Below are 24,893 nucleotides of genomic sequence, written 5' to 3'. Positions count from 1 at the left end.
AGGTTTCTCAATAGGTAATGTGGTCTAGTATTCCCACCTCTGTAAGAATTTTAATTGTTAGCTATCACTATATTTTAAAAACTTGAGAGTCCCTTGGACTGGAAGGAGATTCAACTAGTCAATCCTAAAGGAAATCAATCCTGAATCTTCACTGGAGGGACTGACACTGAGGGTGAAGTTCCAATACTTTAGCCACCTGATGCGAACTGACTCGCTGGAAAAGACCCAGATGCTGGGAAAGTTTAAAGGCAGGAGGAGAAGGGGATGACAGAGGATGAGCTGGTTGGGTGGCATCACAGACTCACTGCATATGAGTTTGAGGAAGCTCTGAGAGATGCTGAAGGACAGGGAAGCCTGGAGTACTACAATCCATGGGGCTGCAAAGATTCAGACATGAGTGAGCAACAAAACAACAAAAATTCTACCTAACCAATATTCTACTTGCACAATTCCTCTTATAAATAAATGATGTGATAAATTTATCTGAAAAGACATCTTTGTTCATATAAGTTTGCAAATTTTTCCTATCATCCCTTAGAGAACTTCCTAGATGTAAAAAATGCTAAGTAAAAGCATATGTATTTTTTAATTCTGAGATATTTTACTACTTTGTCCTTCACAAAAGCTCTACCAAACCACACCCTTTCCAACACTATGAGGACTGTTTCCCTATACCTTTCCTAGCAAGGGGAACTCTCAACACTGTCAATCTGACAGACAAAAACAGCTCACTTTAGCTTTAAATCTGCCATCTTACTGGTTTCCCTGGTGGCTCAGTGGTAAAGAATCTGCCTACCAACCAGGAGATGGGGGTTAGATCCCTGGGTTGGGACGATCTTCTGGAGAAGGAAATGGCAACCCACTCCAGTATTCTCGCCTGGGAAATCCCATGGACTGAGGAACCTGGTGGGCTATAGTCCATGCGGTCACACAAGAGCTGGACTCGACTTAGTGACTAAACAACAATCTTATTGCATCTTTATAATTTTCCTCATCATCACTGCCAAGGGCACTTTTAGACATAATGTATGGCAGATTATTTATATGACCTGGCCATTTCCCCACCAAGATGCCCTAACAGAATACAGGGGAAATGATGCTCAACTTGTTCCAGGCTTGACCCTTAATTGGCCTGGTAGCTTAAGCAGCCTCAAGGATGAGATGACATGTGAATAGAGGTCAAAAGGACCACAAAACAAAAGGGCATCAGACATGTGACTGAAGAAGCCACATTGGAAGTGGATGGTCCAGCCTCAGCCACCCAGTTGTCATAGCATGGATCAGAGATGACCCTTCCAGCCAAGACCTTTTCAAACTCCTGACCCACAAATCATGAGCAAAATAAAACAGTCATTTTAAGTTACTAAGTTTTAGGTTTATTTCTTTCAAATATCTCATTCTGAATCAGGTTTTCCAGGAACAAGTTTCCAAAAGACTGATAAGATATTCTAAGTAGATGGTCAACTGAAAAATCAATGGTTTTATCAAGGTGACATACGTAATATTTCAGGGAATTCCCTGATGGTCCAGTGGTTAGTACCCCACACTTTCACTAGTAAGAGCCCAAAGTCTCTCAAGCTGGAAGAGGCAAATTTCTTTTAATTAAAAAAAAAAAGAACATGATACTTTAAAATTTTTCTATACAATCGCAATAAGCATTAATTTTCTGAATAGTTTTGTTTGTGAAATTAACTATTTTATTATAAACCCCACATATATGTATTTGATGGCCTACAAACAGATTAGGCTCTCAAGAATTATATCTACCTAAGAGGAGTGACCAACCTAGACAGCATATTGAAAAGCAGAGACATTATTTGCCAACAAAGGTCCGTCTAGTCAAGGCTATGGTTCTTCCAGTGGTCATGTATGGATGTGAGAGCTGGACTGTGAAGAAAGCTGAGCGCCAAAGAATTGATGCTTTTGAACTGTGGTGTTGGAGAAGACTCTTGAGAGTCCCTTGGACTGCAAGGAGATCCAATCAGTCCATCCTAAAGGAGATCAGTCCTGGGTGTTCATTGGAAGGACTGATGCTGAGGCTGAAACTCCAATACTTTGGCCACCTCATGCGAAGAGCTGACTCACTGGAAAAGACCCTGATGCTGGGACGGATTGGGGGCAGGAGGAGAAGGGGACAACAGAGGATGAGATGGCTGGATGGCATCACTGACTCAATGGATGTGAGTTTGAGTGAACTCCGGGAGTTGGTAATGGACAGGGAGGCCTGGCGTGCTGCGATCCATGGGGTTGCAAAGAGTCAGACACGACTGAGTGACTGAACTGAACTGAACCGAAGAGGATCTAAAGATTTCGGTTTGATTTAATTACTATGTTGTCAAAGAAAAGTTAAACAAGCTCTAGCATGTATTACTTTTGGTTTTGGAAATTCATCAATAGTACAACAATAGAAAGATTTCTAAAATAAACACAGTATTTTATGTAAAAATGGAGAACATATAACTATTTTAATGAATGAAATTTTGGGCAATAAAAGTCTGTAGTCTAACTATTGTGTGCAAAAGAATTATGCTGAGAATAAAATAAAACAGACATTGGAGGTCTTGTACCAAAGAGTTTATAATCTAAAATGGAGTATGGGATGAGATCTTAATCAGTTTGCAAAATAAAATTACAAAAGACTACACTTCTGTGCCGATTCTACTTAACAGCTCCACCTGGTGTCTACTAGGTATCTCAAACTTAACAAGAACAAAAATGGAACTCTTGAGTTTCTTACCCAAAACCTGTTCTTCCTTTGCCTTCCCCCGTCAGCAAACAATACGTCTATCCTTCCAGTTGCTAAAGGTAAAAATGTTATTTTTATTATCTTTCCTAACAAGCAATTCAACAGCAATTTTTTTTTTGATTCTACCGCAGAAATTACCTCCACTAGCTCCCCAAATCTTCTCTTGCCTGGTCTAACCTAATAACTAATTACCTGCAACAGCTTCCTCTAACTGGTCTGTCTAGATTCACCCTCACCCCTCTACAACCCATTTTCCAAACATTAGTCAAAATATATTTTAAATGTAAGTCTTATCATCTCTCACTACTACTAATTTTTAATGGCTTCCAATTGCACTAATCATAAAATCCTAACTTCATACTACGGATGACTTCTTAGGCCTAACATGATCAGATCCCTATTTATCTCTCTTACCTCCTACCACTGTTTCTCCTTACTTTGCTCCAGCCCACACTGCCCTCTTTTAGTTCTGTGAAGATCATGCACCTTCCCATTTCAAGGCTTTTGATTTACAAGCCTCTCCTCCCCCTGGTTCCCAATTCAAGGTGCTGGAGATCAAACTCTGTATTATCAACCAAAAGACAACCAAATATCATGGGTTTCCCAGTGAAAATGATACATCACCACTTAAAAGTATTCTTGCCAAAAATGTTAAACTGAATTGATCCAGAAAAAAAACAACCAGATGATTTCAGAAAGTGGAAAATTGTACAAGATAATTTGTCTACTTTATTCAAAAGAGTAAGTAACAAGAGACTGTTATCATATATCCATAATCTAGAAAAGTGGGCAACCATCACACAGAATACAGGAATAAGCAATAAGTGTTATGCCATAACATCTTGATAAAGCATGTAATACAACCATTTTCCTTAAATCACAAAACCTTCCTAGTAATACTGAAAATATATAAATACTACTAAATAAAAATATAGCACAGTTACCAAAAGTTTGCACTAGGATTTTACAACAGTAATAAGTAAACTAATGAACATAGATGAGACTTTTGGCAAAATCACAACCCAACTGAGATGAGACTTTGGGGGTAGTTGCAATGACGTGCAATGGCACCCCACTCCAGCACTCTTGCCTGGAAAATTCCATGAACAGAGGAGCCTGGTAGGCTGCAGTCCATGGGGTGGCTAGGAGTAGTACACGACTGAGCGACTTCCCTTTCACTTTTCACTTTCATGCATTGGAGAAGGAAATGGCAACCCACTCCAGTGTTCTTGCCTGGAGGATTCCAGAGATGGCGGAGCCTGGTGGGCTGCCGTCTGTGGGGTCACACAGAGTCGGACACGACTGAAGCGACTTAGCATAGCAATGACGTGAATATATTTTCCATGTGAGACAAGAGGTGAGACTTTTAGGAGCCAGAGGGTAGGATGTGGTAGACAGAATAACGGCCTCCCAAAGAGGTCAACATCCTTGTCCCCAGAACCTGTGAAAATGTAAGGTTATGCTGTACAGGGGAACTAAAGCAGCAAACAGAATTAAGGTTAATTAATAATCATGTGACCTTGAGATGAGAAAATTATCCTGGGATTATCTGGGTAAGTCCAATGTTACCAGAGTCCTTATAAGTGAAAAAGGAAGACAGATTGTCAGAGTCATTGCTGGCTTTGAAGACAGAAGAGGGCCATGAACTGTGAAATATGACCAGACTCTTGAAACTAGAAAAGCAAAAGCAACGATCTTCCCTGAATCTTCTAGAAACAATTGCAGTCCTGCCAACACCTTGATTTTAACTAAGACAGACCTGTATTGAAACTCTGACCTCCAGATCTGTAAGATAATAAATTTGTATTGTCTAAGCCACTGAATTTGGGATAATTTGTTGTAGCAGCAATAGGAAGCTAACAAAGTTTATTCAGAGACTGGACTAGGATGATCATCTACCACTCTGTCTACCTAACAAAGGAAAGAATTAACCCTCTCTGGAGAAAGATATCATCCAAAGCATCTTCAGTTTTTCACGGTATACAGCATTAAATTAAAAACCGGGCCCACCAAAAGAAAGAACTAAATAACAACCAGAAGGAAATATAAAACAAATAGAAACAGAATCACTGATGAGCCAGATACTGATTTTATTAGATAGGGACTTAAAAGTGGCAATAATTAATACAGTCATGAAACGAGAGAAAAACTAGCAAGAAATACATGAAAAGCTAGCAATTTTCATCAAAGAACAAGACTCTATACAGAACAAAATCAAATGAAATGTCCAAAAGTAAAAAGATGAATTAAAAACTCCACAGATAGGTTTAACAGCAGTTTATAAACAGCAGAAGATGAGGGAATACAAGTCAATTAAAATATCCTATTTCTCCATTAAGAGTAATATTTCAAAAAAGAGCAAGAGACATGTAAGACACAGCAAAAAAAATTTAACGTATGTGGAGCTGAGTCCTAGAAGAAGAGAAGTGTAGCAGAAGGCAACATTTAGAGAGATAACAGAAATTTTACAAATGGATGAAAGATACTCTACAAACCCCATATATTGAAGAAACCCTACAAGCCCCAAGCACGATGACAATAGAAACCACATCTACATGTATCAAGCTAAAACTGAAAGTCAGTCAAAGAAAAAAACGCTTAAGAGCAGCCAGAGGAAAACAGACACATTATGCTCCAAAGAGCAATAATAAGACAAAAAAACTTGCAACATAAATGATAAAAATATAAACAAAAGACAATGAAATGACATTGTGCTTTAAAAAAAAAAGCCAACCTATTATTCTATGCTTTGGGAAAATAGCTTTCAAACATCAAAGAAAAACAAAGGCTTTTTCAGACAAACAGAGATGGCTCTTTGCCCAGTAGATAAATGCCATAGGAGGTGCTCACAGTATGATAAACGTGCTAAGAAGTATCTTAATTCATTTCATTCATATAAAACTATTATCTGACCATAACCAATAACATCTAGTCTCCTTATAATTAAATACTTTGATTCAAAAATTCATATAAATGGATTAACTTACTATAAAGCTTCCCTTTGAACATAAAACTGAAAATCAAAGTAAAACAATATATCACCAAGTTAAAAACTATTTTTTAAAACACGGAAAGTTTTATTTAAAAATGAACATGGGGAATTCCCTGATGGTCCACAATTTCACTGTCAAGGGCACAGGTTCAACCCCTGGTCAAGGAACTAAGATTTCACAAAACCCAAGTAATTAAGTATTAGTGGCTCAGTTGTGTCCTACTCTTTGCCAACCCCATGAACTATAACCCAATAGGCTCCTCAGCCCACAGAACTCTCCAGGCAAGAATACTGCAATGGGTAGCCATTCCTTTCTCCAGGGGATCTTCCCAACCCAGGGACTGAACTCAGGTCTCCTTGTACTGCAGGCCAATCCTTTAGCATCTGAGACACCACAGAAGTCCACAAGAAGCAAGGTGCAGCCAAAAACAGAACACATTTCTGACTAGAAATAAAATATCAAAATTATTAGTTCCATCAACTTTAATTTTACACGAGTCAACTTAAAAAGTATGCACACCCTGCCCACATCTCATCTGAAAGTGACGCTAAAATATGTACAAATTAAATCCTGTGAAGTTGAGTGTCCTAGTGCCTGCTTTTGGCTGAACTATTTTACCATCTTTTTTTATTTTTAAACTTTACAATATTGTATTGGTTTTGCCAAATATCGAAATGAATCCGCCACAGGTATACACGTGTTCCCCATCCTGAACCCTCCTCCCTCCTCCCTCCCCATACCATCCCTCTGGGTCGTCCCAGTGCACCAGCCCCAAGCATCCAGTATCGTGTATAGGACCTGGACTGGCGACTCGTTTCATATATGATATTATACATATTTCAATGCCATTCTCTCAATATTTTGCCATTTTTTTAAACTTCAACATTGAAGAGTAACTTTTTAGGCAGTGAAAAAAAAATTTATATTTAAATTTGAGTATGTCTGTGGCATCACAGAAAATATAAAAACTTCAAACAGAAAAACTGACTGTATTTCAACAAAGAATCCTGCTGTATTTCAGGTACAAATTACTACAAAAGTATAGTCAAGTCAATCCTTTCTATAAGAATTTCCTCATGTATTCATTTACCCAAATCTTTACAGATGTTAAACTTGCGTCATCTCACCTGTCTAACCTCCAAAGCCTAGCTATAATTCAATGGAAAAGGAGTCATGTGCTCTCAAGTACATGCACTTCCTCACAGTACTTTTCTTCCACCACCTATCACTTTGCTTTTCCTCTGTCTGGTCATCATTCAGGATTTAAATCCTTAAGGCACTGTGTCCTTAGCTGTTTTTCTCCTCCTCCTATTATTCTTTTGTTCAACCTTCCTTCTTAAATACGCTACACATAAAATCTACCTCCGGTGCTTTTTAAGGACCTTTACTGCTCTCCTTCTACAAAGCGAAGTTTATCCTTCTACTTCCATTGTTTCATCATCCACAGCACAGATGATTTTCATGTTTCCAAGTAACATGCCTAATCCTTCATACATACTAGATTCTTCCAACCCTTTATTATTACCACATGAGCATGCCAGCAACCTTAAGTAAACCATTCAAGCTTCTCTTCAAGAAAACAAGAGATAGAGGAAGGGGACTCAGCATTATTAACTGTGTACTCTTCACCTACTTCCATGAAAGGCATTTTGAATTTGCAGTAATGCATTGTTGTTCTCCCTGAGCCTAGGTAGAAGAAACCTACCCAAGGTCTCAACATCAGTAAGTGAAAGAGAAGTGAAACAGGTAATCAGCCTCCAGAACCCACCTACTTGGGTCTACATTCACTACCATAAAAGAGTATTCTCCAGTAGAAGCTGTGCTTTGCATACCAACAGCACACAACCTCCAGTTAAACATCACAGATAAAATACACCCATTTATCTCCATTTTCTCAAAAAAATCTAATTAAAATGACAGAAGGTGGGGAGTTAATACAAAGGACAAAAAATAGAAACAGTAATGGTTAGCAGCACAATTCTAGAAACTGAAAGGCAAATAAAAGAACAGTAACTCAGACCAGAAAAAGCCAAACCCTGAGACATCAAAGTACACTGGTGAAGCCAATTTCAAGAAAGAAGATTCACCATATAGAAGCCCCAAACGGTTAGAGGCATGAAAATGGCATATGCCTCAAAATACAGGGATGGAGTTGGGAGGAGGAGGGAGGGTGAAAACAGAATTAGTTGAAATCTTATATTCATAAGGAGCAACCAGACTCTTCAGATCCCCACTCCAGTCCTCCAACTTGATATGACTACCCCTCTCCCATCCTGACAAAAAATGGGAGCTTTGTTTTCTGTAAAGGTTTATATACTAAAATCTAAAGTACTAATTAAAACTAAGTTAAAAATTCCCCATGAGAGAGAAACTCCAGTGAGAAGTCCCTACACCACAGGCCCTCTCCAGCCCCTTCTGTAGCTTGGTTATTGTTGTTCAGTCACTAAGGCAAGTCCAACGCTTTGCGACCCCATGAGCTGCAGCACGCCAGGTTTCCCTGTCCTTTACTATCTCCCTGAGTATGCTTAAACTCATGTCCACTGAGTCAGCGATGCCATCCAACCATCTCATCTTCTGTCGCCCCCTTCTCCTCTTGCCCTCAATCTTTCCCAGCAACAGGGTCTCTTCCAGTGAGCCAACTCTTGCATCAGGTGGCCCAAGTATTAGAGCTTTAGCACCAGCCCATCAAATGAATATTCAGGGTTGCCTTCCTTTAGGATGGACTGATTTGACCTCCCTGCTATCCAAGAGACTCTCAAGAGTCTTCTCCAGCACCATCGTTCAAAAGTATCAATTCTTCGGCATTCAGCTTTCTTTATGGTCCAACTCTCACATCCATACATGACTACTGGAAAAAACACACCTTTGACTATATGGACCTTTGCCAACAAAGTGATGTCTCTGCTTTTTATATGCTAAGTTTGTCATAGCTACTCTTCCAAGAAGCAACTGTCTTAATTTCACGGCTGCAGTCACCATCCGCATTGATTTCAGAAGCCAAGAAAATGAAATCTGACACTGTTTCCACATTTTCCCCATCTATTTGCCATAAAGCAATAGGACCAAATGCCACAATCTTCATTTTTTGAATGCTGAGTTCTAAGCCACCTTTTTCACTCTCCTCTTTCACCTTCATCAAGAGACTCTTTAGTTCCTCTTTACTTTCTGGCACTAAAGTGGTATAATCTGCATATTTAAGGCTGTTGATATTTCTCCGGGCAATTTTGATTCCAGTTTGTGATTCATCCAGCCCAGCATTTCACATGATATATTCCCTGGTGGCTCAGACAGTAAAGCATCTGCCTACAATGTGGGAGACCCGGATTCAATCCCTGGGTCAGGAAGATCTCCTGGAGAAGGAAATGGCAACCCACTCCAGTATTCTTGCCTGGAAAATCCCATGGATGGAAGAGCCTGGTGGGCTACAGTCCATGGGGTCACAAAGAGTCGGACACGACTGAGCGACTTCACTATCACTATCTATTCTGCATGTAAGTTAAATAATGAGGGTGACAATACACAGCCTTGACGCACTCCTTTCCCAATTTTGAACCAGTCTGTTGTTCCATATTCAATTCTAACTGTTGCTCCTGACCTTCACACAGGTTTCTCAGGAGGCAGGTAATGTGGTCTAGTATTCCCATCTCATTGAGAATATTCCTAGCTAGTTTCCTGAAATTCAGCACTTACATTCTATCTACCAAGAATAGAAGATGGCTCTTTAGGATAAATAAGAAAAGTCCTAAAAATACTGACATTTGAAGTGGTCCCAATGAAAATACTACCCTGTAGTAAAACTCGCCAGACAACCCATAACAAAATACAGCATACTTCCAGTAACTTTTTAAGTGCCTCTTTGATGTAAACAGAGAGCCAAAGATCAACAGAAAATTTCTAAAAGATCAAAACAAACAACAACAAACAAATCAAAACTTTAGAGGAAAATAATTCAGAGAAATTGAATTATTTCTGTTCACTATGACTAATTTCTTCAGATGTATAAGGAAAGCTCTTGAAAAATTTGTTTTTGTTTAGTAGCTAAGTTTGTCCAACTCTTTGTGACCCATGAACTGTAGCCCGCCAGGGTCCTGTGTCCATGGGATTTCCTAGGCAAGAATGCTAGAGTGGGTGGCCATTTCCTTCTCCAGGATTCTGGGTCGAACCCTGGGTCAGGGATCGAACCCACGTCTCCTGAATTGGCAAGAGGATTCTTTACGACTGGGCCACCTGGAAAGCCCCTTGAAGAATAGGTTGACGTTAAAACATATACATACACATATATATGTATTTATACACACACACACATATATATACATGTGTGTATATATATATATATATATATGCATATATATATATATATACATAAGAAGGAAATGGCAATCCACTCCAGTACTCTTGCCTAGAAAATTCCAGGAGGAGCCTGGTGGGCTACAGTCCATGGGGTCGCAAAGAGTGGGACACAACTGAGCAACTTCACTTTCACTTTCATTATATATACACACACACACATACATATACATAAATATATTCAGAATAACAAAGAATTTTTGAAAACTAAGATTAGGAAATAATTTGGATACATCATCCAGAACAAAAAGATAAATAGGAAATGGGAGAAAAAGAATTCATTCAAAATATGAATACAAGAATAAAAGATAAAAAAAGAGGGAAAGAAATTATCAAAGAAATAATATGATTCCTCAGAACTAAAATACATGAGTTTTCAGATTGAGAGGAAGTGTCCAAGACAATAAATAAAAAATACCCACCTAAAGGCATATCATTATGAAATTTCAGAATATCAGGAGTAAAGAAAAAAATCTAAAAAAAACTTCAGAAACAACAACAAAAAATAAAAATCAAGAAATAAAAACAGTACCACTTGCCCACAGCAACCCTGAAAACCAGAAGACAGTGGTGCAATGCCTTCAAATTCTGAAAGAAAATGGTTTCAGTCTACAATCCTATATACATTTCCATACAGGTAAAGTCTAAAACAAACAAACAAAAAATGCACCTTTTTGAGGGAGAGTAATGGAAATGGCACTCTGCCAAAATAAGCAAATAGAAAAGACAACAACATGAAAATCAAGAAAAGCAAATCCAATACATGAATGACAGAGGGAATTTCCATATCAAAAATAAAGGTAATCAAGAAAATAAAGACAAGCTGCAGACTGGGGAAAAAATTTTCCAAACTACATATCTAATAAAGGACTGTTTTTCAAAATGTATGAAGGACTCTTAAATCCCAGTAAGAAAACTAACAAATCAGGACGTGGCAGTCCAGGGGATGTGAGTTGGTTCCCTCATTGGGGTAATAAGATCCCACAAGCAGCCAAAAAAAGAAAACAAACAATTCAATTAAAAAATGGTTCAAAGACCTTAAAAGACATCTTGACAAAGAAGAAACACAGATGGCAAATAAGCACATGAAAAGAAGCTATACATCATACACAATCAGAGAAATGCAAATTAAAATGAGATACCACTATATACCTATCAGAATGCCCAAACTTCAGAATACAACAACACGAAATGCTGGTGAGAAGGTAGAGAAATAGGAACTCTCAATCACTGTTCTTGATAAAGTATCCGGCACAGCCACTCTGGAAGAAGGTTTGGAAGTTTCTTGAAATACTAAACATTCTTACAACACTTTTCATACAGTCCAGCAATTGTCTCCTTAGTACTTAGCCAAATGAGAGGAAAATTTACGTTGACACAGAAACCTTTATTTAAATATAATATCAGCTTTATTCATAACTGCCAAAACATGAAAGCAACCAAGATGTCCTTTGATAGGAGAATATATAAACTGTGGTATATCCTGACATTGGTCTTGTATTCTGTGGCCTTGTTGAACCTATTAGTTCTGTTTGATTTGTGTGCATTCCTTAAGATTTTCTACATACAAGATACAGTCAGCCCTCCATGTCCTTGGATGCAGAACCCACAGATACAGACGGTTGACTATACTATACCATTTTTTGCAAGGAACTTGAACATCTACAGATTTTTATATCTGCAGGGGTCCTGGAACCAATTCCCATGGATATCAAGACACAAGTGTATATAATCTAATCTACTTTTAAGTAGAGATGAATTTACTACTTTTTTCCTTATATTTTTTCCTTTATTCTTCTTTCTTGCCTCACTGCTCTGGCTACATGCTCCACTACACTGTTGAATAGAAGTATGAAGAAGAAACTTTTTTTTGATCTTAGAGAAAAACTTTTTCACCATTAAATAAGATGTTAGCTCACAATGTTTTACAGCTGTCCTTTACCAGGCGGAGGAAGCTTTCGATTCCTAGTTTATTGAGTATTTTCATCATAAAAATGGGTTTTATTTAGTCAAATACTTTCCCTGCATCTATGAGATGATTACATGGTGTTTATCCTTTGTTCTATTGTTTATTGCATTGATTTTTGCACTCCTGCGATAAGTCCCACTTGGTCACGCTGTAAAATCCTTTCTATATGTTGTTACATTCGGTTTGCTAATATTTTACTGATGACTTTTGTACCTGTATTCATAACAGATATTGAACTGTACTTTTCTTATATCTTTGTTTCCTTAACATATCTTTAGCTCTGGTAGCAGGGTAATACTGGACCCAGAGAATCAGCTGGGAAGCAAGACTTCCTCTTCTACTTCTTGGAAGAGTTTATGAAGGATTGTTGTTAATTCATCTTTAAATATTTGACAGAATTCATCAGTGAAGCCATCTTGGTCTGGGTTTTCCTTTTGAGGAAGCTTTTTGATTACTAATTCAATGTCTTATGTCCACGTAGATTTTCAATTTCTTCTTGAACCATTTTAGTAGTTTGTGTCTTTCTACAACCCAGATAATCACGAAGATGTGATCACTCACCTACAGCCAGACATCCTGGAATGCGAAGTCAAGTGGGCCTTAGGAAGAAGCATCACTATGAACAAAGCTAGTGGAGGTGATGGAATTCCAGTTGAGCTATTTCAAGTCCTAAAAATTGATGCTGTGAAAGTGCTGCACTCAATTGCCAGCAAATATGGAAAACTCAGCAGTAGCCACAGGACTGGAAAAGGTCAGTTTTCATTCCAATGCCAAAGAAGGCTCAAAATACTGCAAAATTGCCCTCATCTCACACGCTAGCAAAGTAATGCTCAAAATTTTCCAAGCCAGGCTTCAACAACACGTGAACCGTGAACTTCCAGATGTTCAAGCTAGTTGTAGAAAAGGTAGAGGAACCAGAGGTCAAATTGCCAACATCCGTCGGATCATCGAAAAAGCAAGCAAGTTCCAGAAAAATATCTATTTCTGCTTTATTGACTATGCCAAAGCCTTAGACTATGTGGATCACCACAAACTGTGGAAAAATTCTTCAAGAGGTGGGAATACCAGATCACCTGACCCACTTCCTGAGAAATCTGTACGCAGGTCAGGAAAAAACAGTTAGAACTGGACATGGAACAATAGACTGGTTCCAAATCGGGGAAGGAGTACATCAAGGCAGTATATATTGTCACCCTGCTTATTTAATTTATACGCAGAGTACATCATGAAAATAGCTGGGCTGGATGAGGCACAAGCTGGAATCAAGACTGCAGGGAGAAATATCAATAACCTCAGATATGCAGATGACATCACCCTTATGGCAGAAAGCAAAGAAGAAGTAAAGAGCCTCTTGATGAAAGTGAAAGAGGAGAGTGAAAAAGTTGGCTTTAAAATTCAACATTCAGAAAACTAAGATCATGGCATCTGGTCCCATCACTTCATGGCAAATAGATAGGGAAACAATGGAAACAGTGACAGACTTTACTTTTTTGGGGCTCCAAAATCACTGCAGATGGTGATTGCAGTGATGAAATTAAAAGACACTTGCTCCTTGGAAGAAAAGTTATAACCAACCTATACAGCTTATTAAAAAGCAGAGACATTACTTTGCCAACAAAGGTCAGTCTAGTCAAAGCTATGGTTTTTCCAATAGTCATGTACGGATGTGAGAGTTGGATTATAAAAGAAAGCTGAACGCTGAAGAATTGACGCTTTTGAACTGTGGTGTTAGAGAAGACTCTTGAGAGTCCCTTGGACTGTAAGGAGATCTAACCAGTTCATCCTAAAGGAAATCAGTCCTGAATGATTTGGAAGGACTGATTCATTGGAAGGACTGATGCTGAAGCTGAAATGCCAATACTTTGGCCCCCTGATGTGAAGAACTGACTCACTGGAAAATACCCTGATGCTGGAAAAGACTGAAGGTGGGAGAAGGGGACGACAGAGGATGAGACAGTTCAATGGCATCACCGACTCAATGGACACGAGTTTGAGTGAACTCCAGGAGTTGATGATAGACAGAGAGGCCTGGCGTGCTGCAGTCCATGGAGTCGCAAAGAGTCGGACACGACTGAGTGACTAAACTGAACTGAACTGAGGAATATATATATATACCCATTTCATCTCCTTTAAGTAATTTATTATTTGAATAACAGACTTCCTTTGTGGCTCAGCTGGTAAAGAATCCACCTGCAATGCCAGAGACCTGGGTTTGATCCCTGGGTTGGGAAGATCCCCTGGAGAAGGGAAAGGCTACCCACTCTAGTATTCTGGCCTGGAGAATTCCATGGACTGTATAGTCCATGGGGTCGCAAAGAGTCAGACACGACTGAATGACTTTCACTCACTATCTAAATAACTTATTCATAGCACTCTCATAATCTCTCTTATTTTTATAAGACAGCATTGATGTCCCCTCTTTCGGTAGTAAATCTATTTACTTCTAGATTAAGAAATTGGAAAAGTAGAAACCTGAGAAAAGTAAAAGACTGAGTCTTCTTCTTCAATATCTTGGTCTAGCTACAGAGTCTTCCCTGGTGGCTCAGATGGTAAAGCATCTGCCTGCAATGTGGGAGACCACCCGGGTTCGATCCCTGGGTTGGGAAGATCTCCTGGAGAAGCAAACGGCAACCCACTCCAGTACTCTTGCCTGGAGAATCCCACGGACGGAGGAGCCTGGTAGGCTACAGTCCATGGGGTCACAAAGAGTCCGACATGACTGAGCAACTTCACTTTCACTTTCACTAATAACCAACTTCTAATTTCATTGATTTCCTCTATCATTGTTCTAGTCTCAATTTTCATTTATTTCTGCTCTAGTCTTCTTTACTTCCTCCCTTTCCCTGCTTTGAGATTAGTTTGCTCTTCTTTTTCTAGTTTCTTAAGATGAAAGGTTAGATCATTGATTTGAGATTTTTCTTCTTTTTAATATAGGTGTTTATACGTATAAATTTCCCTCTAAGGACTGCTTTAGCTGCACCCATGAGTTTGGTATGTTGTATTTTTGTTTTCATTTGTCTGAAAATACTTTATTTCCCTGTCATTTCTTCTTTGATCCACTAGTTATTGAAGAGTATGTTACTCGGTTTTTTCAAATTTTGAATTTCTCAGATTTCCTTCTTTTACTTACTTCTAATTTCATTCCATTGTGGCCAAAGAACTTATTTTGCATGATTTCAATCCTTTTAAATTTGTTGAAGCCTGTTTAGTGGCTTAATTTATTTATAGAAAATGTTTTCATGTGTACTGGAGAAGAATATGAAGCCTGAAGTATTCTATAGATATCTATTAAATCTGTTTTTGATTTATAGTATTGTTCACATCTCATATCTGCCTGTTGACCATCTGCCTAGCTGTTCTACCCATTATTGAAAGTATTATGTCTCTGACTATTATCGTTGGATTTTCTACTTCTCCCTTAACTTCCATCATTTTTTGCTTCCTGTATTTTGCTGCTGCTGCTGCTGCTAAGTCACTTCAGTCGTGTCTGACTCTGTGTGACACCATAGACGGCAGCCCACCAGGCTCCCCCATCCCTGGGATTCTCCAGGCAAGAACACTGGAGTCGGTTGCCATTTCCTTCTCCAGCGCATGAAAGCGAAAAGTGAAAGTGAAGTCGCTCAGTCGTGTCCAACCCTTAGCGACCCCATGGACTGCAGCCCACCAGGCTCCTCTGTCCATGGGATTTTCCAGGCAAGAGTACTGGCATGGGTCACCATTTCCTTCTCTGTCCTGTATTTTGAGGCTCTGCTAAGTGTATATGTTTGTAAGTATATGTCTTCCTGATGGATTGACCCCTTTATCATTATAAAATATCCTTTATCTTTAGTAATTTTTATCATAAAGTCTATTTACATATAGCCACTCCAGCTCTCTTGTGGGTATTGCTCGCATCATTTATCTTTTTCTATCCTTTACTTTCAACCTATTAATATTTGTATCTTTCAATCTAAAGTAATTCTCTAATAAACAGCATGTAGGTGGATCATCATTGAAATTTTACACAATAAAAAGTTTTAAATATATAAGGCCAAAATACATAGAAAAACATACCATCTTCTGATATTAAGGCAGCTATAATATTATAAAGACAAAATATTCAAGAATTATATTTTTTGAAAAAAACAGTAATAAAGGAAAAGTTGACCCACCCAGATATCATAACAAAGTATAAAATGTTACAGCTAATATATTAACAGTATTTGCAGAAGAACAGACAATTACTTTGGTAGAAAAGAGTAGAATCCAGAAAAAGACCCATGTTCATATACATGTATGTATATGCACATATGTGTATAATTTTAAAGCAATGGTTAAAGATGGATTATTCAGTGAAAGGTATCTGGACAAGGACCTCCATTAGGAAGAAAATAAAATAGGATTATCCCTCACACTCAGAACTAAATCCAGTTGCATTACATGAAACTAAAAATTGCTATAAATGGAACATATCCTATAATAATGGGAATGGGAACACTTTTCTAGGCAATCCATGAAAGCCAGTTTTTAAATATCTGTATAATAAAAGACATCATACACACAGTTAACACAAATTTAGTTAATGTAACAGAGCCTGTAGCTTGAAAGACACAGTAAAAGAGTGAATTCACTTCCAAGTCCACCACTTGAAAGTCCACCATTAAGAAAGTCAATTTAACTTCTCAAAATATCCAGTTTGGCATCTTTTTAAACACTTTAAAAACAAAAATTATAATTCCCCATCATAATATATTTTAACATTAAATGAGATGGTAGTTGTAAAAACATACTAGAGTATGAGATCTGGCAGGTTATAAGAGCTTGTTCTTCCTTATTTCAACTTAAGCTGATACTACATTAAATGAAGAATTAGAAGCTGCAATAAGGAATAGCTGGATTCCTATATTTTGGTTCATGACAGAACCACTTTAAAACACCATTCTACCATTTCTGAAATAAGAACACATTTTGCTTCATCTCTTGCCCACTATATTTTCCATGTGTAAATTACCAATTATTAAGAGTGTATTTGTTCTAAATATGGAAGGATAAGTAGCACATCAGTCAAGACTGGCACTTGCTTAATAGCAAAACAGAATGTGCACCTGCACACACACATGTGTGATGTCTTTCACACATTAAAACCTTTCACCCTAAAACATCTTTTTAAGATTTTTGTCCTAAGTTACTGATCAAGCATCATATCTGAAACAGAATCCAACAAAAAATCTTCAGAATGGTGCAAAATAAACACTGTTAAGGATAAACAATAAATGTTCCATATAAAGATGCAACATTTTCATATTTGGGCAATAAATTAGAGCGAATCTTCCACAATTCAAAGCTTCCCATGTAGCTCAGTCAGTAAAGCATCTGCCTGCAATGCAGGAGACCTGGGTTCAATTCCTGGGTCGGGAAGCTCCCCTGGAGAAGGGAATGGCGATCCACTCCAGTGGACTGCCCGGAGAATCCCATGGACATAGGAACCTGGCAGGCCACAGTTCACTGGATATCGAGAGTCAGACACAGCTTAGCGCTATCTTTCTTTCTTTCCACAATTCAAAAACCACTAATTAATTCGACTCTTTATTTCAAACAAAATATTCACTTCCTGAGTGAACCATATGTTTATATAAAGAAAAAGCACAATTCTTATAAAATTTTTATAAAATTTTAAAGCACACTTACACATACAATTTAGGACAGACCCAAACAAGTTCAAAGTTCTTCAACAAACAGTCAAAATGGTTAATTTCCACTTTATTTTTTTGACATACTTTTAAAAAGTATACTTAATTAAACGCATCCACTTTCCTGTAGATTTTAAATGAAAAAGATTCTGACCTTTAGAGTGGCTTTTAAAAAACTAAGAGAACCCAAAATTACACAAAGAAATGTGCCTTCCAATCTAAAAACAAAACAAAATGTTCACAGGAATGTAAAATGTAACCACAGACTTTATTCAAATTACGAAAAACAATGTTGCAACTTCAATATCCTTCTCTCCCTATTTCAACCAATTTTCCTCCTGTTTTCCTTATCAATTTAACAGGGAAATTAACGTTTAAAGCTTGACCACTGGTGAAAATTTTCTTCAGCAGGCGCTGCCATTTACATTGATTCTACAACATTCAAGACAGTTATGTCCACATACCAGACTTAAATGCCACAAATTCATTTGTGAAAGATAATAAAAATAGGAATTAGTTTTAAAACAGCACAACAGATCAGAACACTACAAGGAATAAATAGTACAGCTGCCCTGCTGTCAAAAAAGCCCAACCGTCACAAATTTTCTGATACAAATACTTCAAAATATCAAAGTACAAAATGCTCTTGAAAATTTCTCTTATACATAAGCATAGAATAAAGACCTCTGAAATATTATTTTCAAATGCTATAGAAACCTACACAGTAATGGAGTTATAACTAGGAATATATATGATGAGACTTTTATTTCCTGGCAAATCTGATCTAGTCTCACAAACATATACAATATATTGGAGTTCTGTGAATCTTGGTTTCTCTTCCCAATTTGCAGTCAAGAGTAAATGGAATACTGGAAACACCTCTTGAAAATCCCTAATGTCTTAATTAATGCAGAATAGATATTATACTAAAGCTTAACAAACGCTTACTACAATACTCCATCCAACTTAATCAGTATCTTTTCCTCTTACTTTACATTCAATTACTCTTTTATTTCAAAAACAAAGACAGAACATGGTTTATGACCAAAAGCAGTACCTAGAAGCATTCCCAAATAACTTTTCTCAACTTTTTTTTTTAAATGAAACTTAAAACGCAAAACAAACTGAGCACAAAGTCACATTCCTTAGACCAAAAAATATATATATATATATATTGTGACTACATCATTACTCAGTAACAGCTGGGTCACATTAATAAAAATTCCACCAAAAAATAGAACTTTTTAAGGTACACTTTAAAAATTACTTCCTTTGCCACACAGTCCTGAAATCTAACTTGCAAAGCTGTCGTAAAGTATCCATTTGTACCTCCTGAGTCTGTCTAATCACGCAAAACATCAAGTTTTAAAAACTAACACCAACAACATCCTTCTCTCCACCCCACCATGTGTACCTTTTTACAAGCAATAGCCCTAAGTTCCAAATAAAATTAACATCAAAAAATAAACAAAAACCAAAGGACACTGTCTTAGAAGTAGGAGTTAATCATTAAGTTTTACAATACTTTTCTTTGCTTTTCACTGGGGTAAAAAAAAAAAAAGTGTGGGGGGCGGGGACAAATCAAATTAACATTGATAAAGATGAGAACAGTTCGTTCCAAGGCAGAGGATGCAGGAATTTACAACCCAGGCTTGCCCTAAAGATCAGCGGGCATCAATGCTCAGGAGACGCTTTCAAGACATGTCACTGTTCTAACGGAAGTTTTGAAGGCCTTATTTTTAAGGCCCAAGGACAGCCCTATAAATGCAGTGTAAAACACAACCTAGCAAAACCCCATTCTTCAAAACAATTCAAGAGTTTTCTAAGATGCCCCTAACCGAAAGAGCTTGGGCTCTGGACACCCTCAGGGTAGCCGGCTCTCCAGGGAGGGAGGCCAGCCCATGTAAATCGGACTGCCACCAAGTCAGTTTATGTGACAGATCCACTGGGAGCATCCGACGGTGACCGGGGCCCTCCTGGGCCGACGCTGCTGGAAGAGGAACAGAAATGCAATCTTCAGGGCCCTCCTACTTCCGTTCTCAAAACAGAAATGCACTGTTTCTCCTAGTCCTCACCCCTCAGCCCGGTACTCTCGACAGCGGTGCCCCCTTCAAAGAGCTTAGGTGGAAAGCAAAGCCTACGAGTCTAGGACCACAGTGGATAGAATAAGGCTGGTCAAACACTCCCACCCCCGACTCCCGTACAAATCAACCGCCAGCGCCTTCCTAGAAGCCCCCCTGGCCGGGGACCAGCCAGCGGCAGAAATCGATGTTCCAGTTCGCCCCCCAGTCCTTCTTCCTAGGGGTAGGGGGAGCGGAAAAGCGCGAAGAGGAACTAAGTGAACTGCAGGAGGGTGCCCTGCAAGCTCCCTCAGAGAGGGGCTGGTGTGGGGGTGGAAACGAAGAAGGAGCGGAAGGAAGGGGAAAGGACGAGCGGCCAGAGGAAGGGGAGAGCGCGCTCCCGCAAAGGGCACGAGTCTTCGGGGACGCGGCTGCACCCCAGTTCCTTGAAACGGGTGCGCCCAGCTTCTTGGGCGCTCCGCCCTGAGCAGAGGCCGAGGAAGGGGCAAAAGGAGGCGACGTGCCCCTCCTGGCCCAGCCTCGCCCCTCACGAAGGGCTGGTCGGGGCTGTCGAGCCCTCTCTGGGTGAGAGCCACAGCAACGGCCGCACGCCCCGTCGGAGGGCGCGGACTGCGGGGCCCCCCGCGCGTTCCGCTGGCCGGCTTTCACGCCCCCACCGCCGGAGGAGCCAGCTCCGGGTGACGCCGGCCCGGAGACGGGCGGCTGCGCCGGTTACCTGAAACGGGGCGAGTCTTTCAGACACTCCTCGAAATCCACCGTCATCTTCATCCTGCCTCCGCCTCGCCTCGCAGGGGACACTGGAAGAGCCGAGGGAGCCGCGGGAGCGGCTGAGCTGGGGACGCAGACGGCTACGGCGGGCGCACGGCCGCGACTAGCGCTGCGCGGAGCTGCGGAGGGCGAGTCGTCCGCTGGTCATAGCAGCCCCGAAGACCGTGGCGGCAGCGACTGCTAGTCAGGCCCCAGTCCGGCCCCTCTTCCTCCCGCCCCCAGCAGAGCGCCTGCCTCGGGGAAACGGCCCAGGACTGACAGCCTCAGCCAGCCAGCCACAAACCCAGCGGCCAATGGGAGGGGCTTTCGGCCGCACCGCCTGCGGGCGCTCGGGCAACGCGCCTGAGCGACGGTAGAGCGAGCCAATAAACAGCGCGACCGTGGGAGCCGCCTTGCCACAAGCATTCCCGAAGGCCAACCAGGATGCACGGGCGTCGTTAGGCGGGACGCATTGGTTGCTGGGAGGCCTGCAGCTGAGGCTCCTTGGGAAGGAAGTCACGTGGCTGCGGGCCGCGCTTCCCCTAGAGCCCCCCTCCTCCTCTCCTGCTTCTCCAGCCCCGCCCTGCTGAGCTGCCAACGCGGAGGAGCCGCCGCCTGCAGGTCTAAGGAAGAAGAGTTGATTTTGACGGTAGCTCTGGCAGAAATCTGAAAAGGTTGAGTCGAGATTATAAAAGGAAGAGATAGGCTTAGCCACCTCTTCCTTTCAGTTTACAGAAACTGAGGCCAGGAAAGGAGCGCGGATAACTTTAATGATACAGTCCATCTTTCACTTACTGGCTTCATCACTTAACGATTTGAAAGTATCTCCCATGTTTATATTTTCATATAACCAGAGACTGCTTTCTGAAGGAGCTGGCATTCGGGGTGGGCATGGAAAGATCAGAAGGATTTAGACAGGTATGTAAGGCAGGGCTTTCTGTGTAGAGGAACCGCTTTCAAAACCACAGAAGACATTCCTCCTTACTGACGCCTTTCTCTCAGTAGCCTTTGCCAGTTTTAAGATGAGAGAGTTCTAAGAATACAGGCTCATTTACTCCAATTTGCAACACCTACCCCCTGATACACGACTTTTCTAGGAGCCGCTGTAAGATATTCATCATCTGATCCTTATAATAACCCCCAGTCCCATACTTCTGATTCTTAGATTCCATGGATTCAGCAGTTCAGTCGCTCAGTTGTCTCCAACTTTTTGCGACCCCATGGACAGTAGCATGCCAGGCCTTCCTGCCTGTCACGAACTCTGGAAGCCTGCTCAAACTCATGTCCATCCAGTCAGTGATGCTATCCAACCATCTCATCCTCTGTCGTCCCCTTCTCCTCCTGCCTTCAATCTTGCCCAGCATCAGGTTCTTTTCCAATGAGTCAGTTCTTTGCATCATGTGGCCAAAATACTGAAATGTCAGCATCTGTCCTTCCAAAGAATATTCAGGACTGATTTCCTTTAGGATTGACTAGTTTGATGTCCTTGCAGTCCAAGGGACTCTCAAGAGCCTTCTCCAACACCACAGTCCAAAAGCATCAGTTCTTCCGCATTCAGCTTTCTTTATGGTCCAACTCTTACATCCATACATGACTACTGGAAAAACCATAGCTTTGACTAGATGGAACTTTGGAGGCAAAGTAATGTGCCATGGATTCATGGCATGTAAGTAAAAAGTACCATGGCTACACTGTATTTAAGTATATACTTTTAAACCCAACCTAAAAATCATATCTGTGAAAATGCACAGGGAAGGTGTTAGAACAGCATCATGGTTCTGGAGGTAAGCTGGATTTGCCTCATTAAATGTTTGGTGTCCTCAGGCACTTCAGTTAGTCAAGACAATCTCTTCTAGATTTGTAACCATTATGTCAAATTTAGAGAGTTGGCCATTTCTATAATTGTATTCCTGATGCAGGGCAACTCATCTGTTTGTACAACATGTCAATGCTTCAACACCAATGTAACCTTTTGGAAGACACCTTTCTCACTGCAAAATGAAGATAACACCACTGATCTGATAGCGTTGTCTTGAGGCTGTCCAAAGGCATTTAACACAGTGCCACATTGTAATCATTCAGTAAATGTTGCCTATTATCATAATTGTACCACTTTCATCTTCAGTACCATAATCAGAGGTTAAGTTTACGTCTTCTCACTTCCCCTGCCTAAAGTCTTATATAACCCTTTGACCATCTGTTTAAGTATAGCATGATGGCATACTGGTTTTCATAACTTAGTTATATCTTGATCTCTTTATCACCTTTAGAAATTAACAGCATACTTTTGAGATGTTTCAAAGAATATATCAGTGTTATATATGTTTCTTATTTGTTTATAAGCTTGGTTTCTTTTTTTTAAATTACATTGCACATGCCTAGAATCTACACAGCTTCTCTTAATAACTAGAAACTATTGACAGTTAAATGTTTGGTGTCCTCAGGCACTTCAGTCAGGACAATCTCTTCTAGATTTGTAACCATTATGTCAAATTTAGAGAGTTGGCCGTTTCTACAATAATTGTATTCCTGATGCATGACAACTCATCTGTATGTATAACGTCTATGCTTCAACACCAGTGTAACCTTTTGGAAGACACTTAACATGACACTTTGAGATTCAAATTAAACTGCATAGCACAATCAATGCAAATAATTCAACTAAGCTTATTATAAAATGAACATCTTTCTGTGGATAGCTAAATTTGCATATACCCAGTTAGTGATGGTTCCAAATTGGGAAAGGAGTACATCAAGGCTGCATATTGTCACCCTGCTTATTTAACTTATACGCAGAGTACATCATGCGAAATGTACAAGCTGGAATCACTGGGAGAAATATCAATAACCTCAGATATGCAGCTGACACCACCCTTATGGCCAAAAGCAAAGAAGAACTAAAGAACCTCTTGATGAAAATGAGAGTGAAAAAGTTGGCTTAAAACTCAACATTCAGAAAACTAAGATCATGGCATCCGGTCCAGTCCCATAACTTTGTGGCAAATAGATGGGGAAACAATGGAAACAGAGACTTTTTTTTTTTTTTTTGGCTCCAAAATCACTGCAGATGGTGACTGCAGCCATGAAACTAAAGATGCTTGCTCCTTGGAAGAAAAGCTATGACCAACCTAGACAGCATATTAAAAAGCAAAGACGTTGCTTTGCCGACAAAAGTCCATCTAGTCAAAGTTATGGTTTTTCCAGTAGTCATGTATGGATGTGAGAGTTGGACTGTAAAGAAGGCTGAGTGCCAAAGAATTGAGGCTTTGAACTGTGGTGTTGAAGAAAACTCTTGAGAGTCCCTTGGACTGCAAGGAGATCAAACCAGTCTATTCTAATGGAAATCAGTCCTGAATATTCATTGGAAGGACTGATGCTGAAGCTGAAACTCCAATACTGTGGCACCTGATGTGAAGAATTGACTCACTGGAAAAGACACTGATGCTGGGCAAGATTGAAGGCAGGAGAAGAAGGGGACGACAGAGGATGAGATGGTCGGATGGCATCACTGACTCTATGGACATGAGTTTGAGGAAGCTGCAGGAGTTGGTGATGGACAGGGAAGCCTGGTGTGCTATACAGTCCATGGGATCACAAAGAGTCAGACACAACCGAGTGACTGAACTGAACTGAGTTAGTGATAACACTGTCACAATTCTTCTTTGCCCTATAAAGCAAGCATTTTGGGGTGTCAGTTGTAAGATATGTCCTAAATCAAGAATATTAAAAGTGAGATAGGGTATAAACACTGAATGCTAGAACAGAAGAAATACAATATTATTTCTCTTATAATAATGGAAACCAAGGCCCCAGGATATAAAAATAATTTGCAGGTGACTCAGGCCCCATGATGCCCACCAACTGCAAACTGCCCACTCTCCCTTTAGAACTCAGCCTTTGCAGTTGTGGTTCTGTCTGCCTGTGAAGCACTTCCTTTTCATCTCTTCTTTAAAGTGCAGCTCATATGCCACCTCTTTCAGGAAGCCTTCTATTTGCCAAAATACAGACCACTCTTTTTAACACAGTGAAAGTCAGTTTCCAGGCCCAGTTAGAGGATATAAATGATCAAAACTTAAATTTCTTTCAATTTTCTTCTCCCTGGACTTCCCAGTTCCCTCCTCGGAATCCCCTGGAATCCTGAATACCCATAGCCCTTCCCAGAATGCTTCTGATTTCGTCTGAGAATACTTTTGACTATACTTTTGACTCAAGCAGAGGTTGTTCAGTCCTCCTTCTCTGATCCTTCTGGGCCAGAATACATAATCACCAAGAGTCTAACTCTTGACAGGAACTTATAATTTATATTCCACCTTCAAGAAAGAATTTCTTCTCTTTTGAAGC

The 24,893-nt window shown here is 40.0% G+C and overlaps 1 protein-coding gene across 7 annotated transcripts in view; it reads right to left on the bottom strand.

Annotated features, from left to right (window-relative positions):
• ACAP2 (ArfGAP with coiled-coil, ankyrin repeat and PH domains 2) overlaps positions 1-20,835 on the bottom strand; it is a 172,251-nt gene extending 151,416 nt beyond the window's left edge. For 3 of the 7 annotated variants that reach the window (XM_027537869.1, XM_027537859.1, XM_027537876.1), the window contains exon 1: positions 20,521-20,834. In XM_027537869.1, the coding sequence (XP_027393670.1) occupies positions 20,521-20,573 (53 nt within the window). In that variant the 5' untranslated portion in view covers positions 20,574-20,834. Of the gene's footprint in view, positions 1-20,520 lie in introns of all 7 variants that reach the window. The other 4 variants (XM_027537888.1, XM_027537898.1, XM_027537850.1 and 1 more) reach the window with 3 other exon arrangements.
• Between the last annotated feature and the right edge of the window lie 4,058 nt (positions 20,836-24,893).

This window comes from Bos indicus x Bos taurus, chromosome 1 (assembly GCF_003369695.1).
Source record: "Bos indicus x Bos taurus breed Angus x Brahman F1 hybrid chromosome 1, Bos_hybrid_MaternalHap_v2.0, whole genome shotgun sequence".
NCBI classification, from domain to species: domain Eukaryota; kingdom Metazoa; phylum Chordata; class Mammalia; order Artiodactyla; family Bovidae; genus Bos; species Bos indicus x Bos taurus.
Note: the sequence above shows the minus strand (reverse complement) of the source record. Positions and strands in the feature narration are given on the sequence as shown.